Raw genomic sequence first — 7,093 nt, forward strand, 5'->3', positions numbered from 1 at the left:
ACATTTGACAAGCTGACCTCATCAGTCAATTTTTTTCGATTAGTTTCCCATGCTCTGATTGGAGCAGGGTATAAGTAAAGTAACTCTATATAATCTAAAATCCACAAAAATGGGCTGGAAAGATGGCTTGGCAGTTAAGATCCTTGCTTGTGAAGCCTAAGGACCCTGGTTTGATTCCCCAGAACCCACATAAGCCAGATGTACAAGGCAGTGTGTGCCTCTAGAGTTCATTTGTGGTGGCTAGCGATCCCGGGGCGCCCATTCTCCGCCCCCCTTCCCCCCTCTGTCTCCAAAAAATAAATAAGTAAATAACTAAATAAAATATTTTGAAAAAAGTAAAATAAAATCAACGAAAAGAGAAAACACACTGAGACCAAAGTCTTGCATGCTTAAAGACAAGTGTATTCAGCTCCTTTACATGCAGCACATACAATGGTAACTATTGTCACCTTATACACGTGATGCTTTTCCCAACACAAGTTTTCGACCAGAATCTTACATAGCGGAAAGGAACGTTCTTGCTGACCTACAACAGAGCGACCAAGCCAGGAGGGTCCTGGGAGGAGGGCTGGCATCTACATTCTCTTCCATCATGGCCAGGCTCATGGTAGGCCCGCATCCCAGCAGAAGCCTAGACAGGCCATTGGGAAGAAGGCAGGGGAGGAGGAGGAGGCAGGGGGCAGGTCTCTATTGTCCTAGGCTGGAGTGTGGAGGCTGCTGGCGGGAAAAGAGCATGATGGAGGTGAAGATGCGTCCCTCTAGGATGCCATGCCGAGCAGAAAACCTCCCAGGAACCCTCCGGTCATTAGAACGTTCTTCTTCACGAAGGACACCACCTCCTCGGCCTTGCTCTTGACCTCGGTGGGTATCTGATTGCTCTTGCGAATCCTCAGCTGCTCCCTGGCCTTCTTGACGTCCTTCTCCACCCGCTGCCAGTCCACTTTGATGTAGCCCGTGTGATTGGCAAACTGCAGCAGGAAAAAGCCACCTCCCACAGCTGTGGCGGCCAACTTGCCAACCTTCTGGAAGATGAAACCCGTGCACCAGCCCGTCACACCGCCGATGAGCAGCTGGGTGGCCACGCTGTACTTCTCCGGCGACTGTCCAGACTCCTGACCCTGACCGAACAGCTTGCGCCACCAGGGCTGCGACTTGGCGTACTCCGTGAGATCCAGGCTGTCGAAGTTGTTGTCAAGGTTCCCGAGCATGGGCGAGGACATCTTGGCGAGCTGGTCTCCCCGAGAGCAGGGGCAGAGGATGCGGGGCTGGGAGGGGGGCGGTCAGGAGGTGGGGCGCAGCCCGGTGGTCATGGTGTGGCCATTAGGGGGCTTCCCGCGCGCGGGGCAGGTGTTACCATCGCCAAGGCCGCGGGGAAGTGGGCAGCGCCTGGGGAACCTGGGCACCCTTCAGACGCGGGCTGCTGCGTCACAAAGCCCGGTCCAGGGGCCCTTTATGTCGCGGGTCTTTGCTTGCTACATTTATAGCTGCACTTTGGCTCCATGAACCCAGTGGCAAAGCATCCCTCAATGCAAATAGAAACATCTGCAGAAAAATAAACAAATAAATGGAAAGCGTCTAGTGTTATCACCAGTGAGTATAAAAAAACAAGGCCCCTTGGACATGAAGGAGAGTGGGAGCAAGTCGAACGATGTCCAAGATCATATTGTTACAGTCCGGTTCGCATTGCTGGTAGAAATCACCCAACCAAGAGCAGCTTCTGGGAAAAAGAGATTTATTTTGGCTTACAGGCTCGAGGGGAAGCTCCACAATGGCAGGGGAAAACGATGGCATGAGCAGAGTGTGGACATCACCCCCTGGCCAACATAAGGTGGACGATAGCAACAGGAGAGTGAGCCAAACATTGGCATGGGGATACTGGCTTTAATACCCATAAGCCCATCCCCAACAATACATTCCCTCCAGGAGGCATTAATTCCCAAATACCCATCAGCTGAGAACCTAGCATTCAGAACACCTAAGTTTATGGGGGACGCCTGAATCAAACCACCATACATACTAAATATAAAGGACCCAGTGATCCACTTAAAAGACGAAGATTCGATGATCCCCTGCTCGTTTTGTTTGAAGACATATTTGTCGCAAGAGTTCCATCTGTAGAATAAACAGATATAAAAAGACCAAAAGCGAACAGCTATGTAGACAATGCTACAAAGAAGAAAGCAGCTGGGTGTGGTGACACTTGCCCATAAACCCAGCCCTGGGTGGCAGGCAGGCAGGAGGATCCGGAAGTTAGAGGGCCAGCCTGGGCCACTTAGAAATGCTATTTCAAAAAATAAATTAACAAAAATTGCAAGCCAGGCATGGCGGTGCACACCTTTCATCCCAGCACTGGGGAGGCAGAGGTAGGAGGATCGCTGTGAGTTTCAGGCCACCCTGAGACTCCATAGTGAATTCCAGGTCAGCCTGGGCCAGAGTGAGACCCTACCTCAAAAAAAAAAAAATAAAAATAAAAATAAATTGGAGAAGAGAATATTATCAAAAGACAAAGATGGTCACTATTACATAATAAGTTGACAACATAAATTGGGGTGATATAATATATATTCATTCACATCTACTAAAGTAACTTGAAAACATAAAACAAAACCTGATGAACTATAGGCATTATCACAGTAAGGGCTTTCAAGGCAAAAATCTGCTGGTATTTACCTATAGCCTTACTTTGGGTGCTAATTGCTGAGGCTGGAGGATCACAATTTTAGGCAAGCCATGGCTCCATGGTGGATTCTAGCCCAGCCTGTTCAAACCAGTAAGCCTGTCTCAAAATGGGGAGAAAATAGGGAAAGGGGGAGGAGGGAGCTTTCGATGTACCTCTCGTGTTTCTTGACAAGCTAGATGAGGGGGCAGGGACTTTAAAAGAATAGATCTCAACAGAAAAATCACTTCAATGACCTTGAATAGATGTTCAGTGGCAAAACCTTAAACCAAACCATTAGAGAAAAAAGTGTTTTTCTAAAACACATTAAGTATATAAAAAGTCAATGTCCTAAAAACTAGTTTCCTTGTGGTTCACAGAACTGATACGTGTGGTCCATGTTCTTGGGGCACACTATAATCAAGTTAAATAATCACAAAAATAAATGTTAAAAATTCAGACAATTGAATGGAGTGGGTCTATGGTAGCTTAATGCAAGGCTACTTGCCTGGTGTTAAAGGGGACCTGAACGTGATTCCCACCACCACCACCTGAGAAAAACAAAATTCATACATCTGGAAATTCAGGGATGAGGGAGATTGCTCAGTAGTGAAGTGCTTGCCTCGGAAGTATGAGAACCTGAGTTCAATCCTCAGCACCCCATAAAAAGCCTGTGTGGTGGCCTTGCGTAACTTCAGCGCCAAGGCAGTAGACAGGGGAATCCCTGGTGCTCAGTGGCCAGGCAGTTGAGCTTAATGGGTGAACTCCAGGCCAATGAGAGACCCTGTCTCAAAAACAGGTATATGAGGCCCGAGAAACAACACATGAGGCTGACCTCTGACCTCAGTGTACATGTGTGTGCAGAGAGAGAAAGGGAGAGAGGAATTCAGAAACACAATCCCGAATAACTCATTGAGACATAGTAGAAGTTATTTCAGAAATCATAAAAATACTAAAGAATATTTTATTCAAAGTAAAAACTCAAAGGCAAATCATGCCCTTACAATACTTCCTATATATAGGTGGAAAGGGAAAATATAAACAAGCTTTAAGAAGAAGTTTTGCACTAACTTTCTAGAATTTTATTAGGGCCCTGCAGGCTCCCAGCAAGGAAACTCCTGCACTCAATGAGACTCAGGAGTGGCCCTGGTGACTGGCTCCTAGAGAGTTGGGAGACACAGACAGGCCTGGCCCCCTAAGTCACACTCCAGAGACTTCTTGGCTGGCATTTACCATGGGAAAAAGAGGGAAACCAGAATGGATATTTTTCTTTTCTGAAAACAATACGAATGGGTAGAGAACTGGGCAAATGATATCTCTTTAATCCGTAACTGAACCCCATCAATCTGCGCAGCAGTCAACCATGCATAGCCACTGATGGAGGCTGTACAAACGTGTCACTCTGGCCACAGCTCAACTCCGAACCTTGCCTCTATCGCTTCAGCAATATAACATCACATTCAGTATGCGGCCTGTGACTTCAAGAAAAGAAAAAAAAAAAATCACTCACTTTCATCATGTAATCTCCTCACAATTAAAATTTCTCTAATCCTTTCTGGCGAGGGTGGCCAAAATAATAAAACCCAGGATCTACCAGCTTCAGCTCATGGTTATTAGTTTACACGAGTGTCTAAGAGACTCCTCATCAAAGAAGGGTCAAGCCAGGTGTGATGGCTCACACCTACAAACTCAGAATTCAGGAGCCCAAGGCAGGAGGATTGCTACAAACTAAAGATCAGACTGGGCTATATAGTCGCTTCATGAGCTTACATGGAATGCCCCTGTCTCAAAACAAGGTCTACAAAACCCTTGGGTCAGGCATGGAGGAAGATATTTGCAATCCCAACATTCCAGAAGTAGAGGCCAAAAGGTCAAGAGTTCAAGGTCAGTCTTGGGTACATAGAAACCTTGAGACTAGCTTTGAGTGCACTTTCACCTTGTCTCAAAAAGAAAGAAGTGGAGCCAGGCGTGGTGGCACACGCCTTTAATCCCAACACTCGGGAGGCAGAGGTAGGAGGATTGCCGTGAGTTCAAGGCCACCCTGAGACTCCATAGTGAATTCCAGGTCAGCCTGGACAAGAGTGAGACCCTACCTCGAAAAACCAAAAAAAAAAAAAAAAAAAAAGAAAGAAAGAAGTGGCTCGAGAGATAGCTCAGCAATTCAAGATGCTTGTTTGAAAGCCGGATGGCCAGGCTCGATTCCCCAGTACCCATGTAAAGCCAGATATACAAAATGATGGACATGCCTCTAGAGTTCATATTCAGTGTCAAAAAGCTCTGGCATGCCCATTCACGCACACACACTCTCTGTCCCCAAATAAAGAAATAAAATTATTATTATTTATTTTGGAATTTTTTACAAGAAAGACAGAGAGAATCGACACACCAGGTCCTCCATCCACTGCTGGAGCCACGTGCGCCACCTTGTGCTCGTGTGTGACCTGTGCTTGCGTTACCTTGTGCGTCTGGCTTACGTGGGATCTGGAGAGTCAAGCCTGGGTCCTTAAGTGCCTTAACTGCTAAGCTATCTCTCCAGCCCAAATAAAATTATTTTTAAAGAAAAGAAGACAGGAAATGAGAGGACAGAGGAAGGGAGGGGGAAAGATGGGGAGAAGAGAAAGAGAAGAGAGAAGATAACAAACGAGAAGACAGGAAATTTAGCAGTAACTTAAAGGCTTAAGAATACATGAAGTGAAATGTTAATTAGCCTTGAAGTCAGAGGGGCCAATAAGAATCTACACAACAAAAATCCACAGATACGCCAGCCCTCTGCCAGCCAGGGCTGTGGGGCACCCCTGTAACACCAGCACTCAGGTGTCAGCAGAGCCCGGATGGCCACAAATTCAAGGTAGCCTAGATACGTACAAGACCCTGTCCCAAAAGCAAAATAATTAATAGAAATTATAATAGGGCTGGAGAGATGGTTTAGTGGTTAAGGCGCTTGCCTGTGAAACCTTCAAGAACCCAAGTTCCATTCCCCAGTACCTATGCAGGCCAGATGCAAATGGTGGCACATGTGTCTAAAGTACATTTGCAGTGACTTAGAGGCCCTAGCATACCTGCTCATATCTCTCTCTCTCTCTGTCTGTCTCTCTCTCTCTCTCTCTTCTCCGCCTCTTTTCTCTCATAAATAAATAAAATTTAGCCAGGCGTGGTGGTGCACGCCTTTAATCCCCAGCACTTGGGAGGCAGAGGTAGGAAGATTGCCATGACTTTGAGGCCACCCTGAGACTACATAGTGAATTCCAGGACAGCCTAACTAAAGCAAGACCCTATGCCTTGAAAAACCAAAACATAAATGAATAAAGAAAATTTAAATAATAAATAATAGAGTGGGATAACCATCCAGAATTTATCTTGTCTGGGAGTAACAGTGACATGACTCTAACATGAACTGGATGAATCAGGCTAACAAACCGCAGGCCACCCCGCCTGGCTAGTATTCTTGATAGACAATCAAAGGGCTCCACCCTCCTTCCACACAGTGGAGTGTGGGAAACTCTTACCATCACAATTGGGCCTTTCTATTCAAGCGCTCTCTGAGCAAACCCTACTGAAATACAAACGCCATGTGTACAACATGGGAACTAGTATCTGCTGACCTGAAAGAATGGGACATTCCTCAGTTCAGTTTGGCCTCTAGACCTAGGTTGGAATTTCTACATCTCTAGTTGTGTGAACTCCAACAACCTGTCTTTGAGGCTGTTCTTTTAGGTGCAAAATAGAAACAAAAACATATCTGCCTCTCAAGGTTGAAGTATTGATAAGCACTGAATGAGTAGGAGCAGTTATCAATGAAAGGAAGGACAGGTCTGCAGGGGTAGACCTGGCTAAGGGGGACAGGTCTAAATAGGAAACCACGGCTGGAGACTTGGATCTTCTGAAAATATCATGAAGGCTCTGGGCAGCTAGGACAAATAGATGAAGAAACAGGGGCGATCAGGAGTGGGGCCTCTTCTTTTTCCTCCTTTCTGGTAAAGTTTCAGACCAAGAGAGAGAGAGAGAGAGAGAGAGAGAGAGAGAGAACATTCTTGCCCAGAGTGAAGGATGTGCAGGCGATATTCAGGTCCAGGCAGATATAGCCATGCAGTTAAATCCCTGGCCAGAGAACTGGGGCCATTTTGAGTCTTGCCTGCATAGGTAAAGCAAATCACTTCCTACCCCATGCTTTCCCGTTCCCAGACACGAGCTGTCTATGGAGCGGGGAACATAAATTTCAGATAAAAGTAAGGCATCTGTTTCCCAGGCATGTAACTTTCCCAAACCCCGCACACACAGATTTATGGAGATGCTGGGCAGCCATGCAAAAGGTGGCATTGTGTTCAGTCGTATTGCTTCTAATTTCAGGAGGAGTTCTGTGGAGGACCTTTGAAGTGGGAGCTTGAATCATGCATGTGTAAATTCCTCATTTTCCACAGTTATTAAAAACGCCCGCCA

At 46.4% G+C, this 7,093-nt stretch overlaps 1 protein-coding gene across 1 annotated transcript; it reads right to left on the minus strand.

The window, feature by feature from the left end:
* Window positions 1–758: 758 nt before the first annotated feature.
* On the minus strand, window positions 759–6,524 carry LOC101596370 (FUN14 domain-containing protein 2-like). The gene is made up of 2 exons (XM_045146615.1): window positions 6,515–6,524; window positions 759–1,234 (listed from the first exon to the last, which is right to left on the minus strand). The coding sequence occupies exon 2, from the start codon at window positions 1,218–1,220 to the stop codon at window positions 759–761; it is 462 nt and encodes a 153-aa protein (XP_045002550.1). The 5' UTR covers window positions 1,221–1,234; window positions 6,515–6,524.
* Window positions 6,525–7,093: the final 569 nt, after the last annotated feature.

The sequence above is a fragment of the Jaculus jaculus genome, chromosome 3, assembly GCF_020740685.1.
Source record: "Jaculus jaculus isolate mJacJac1 chromosome 3, mJacJac1.mat.Y.cur, whole genome shotgun sequence".
Lineage (NCBI taxonomy): Eukaryota > Metazoa > Chordata > Mammalia > Rodentia > Dipodidae > Jaculus > Jaculus jaculus.

Excerpts from the sequence above, each read along its gene's own strand:
- LOC101596370 (XM_045146615.1), bottom strand. The coding sequence starts at position 1,220 with ATGTCCTCGCCCATGCTCGGGAACCTTGACAACAACTTCGACAGCCTG.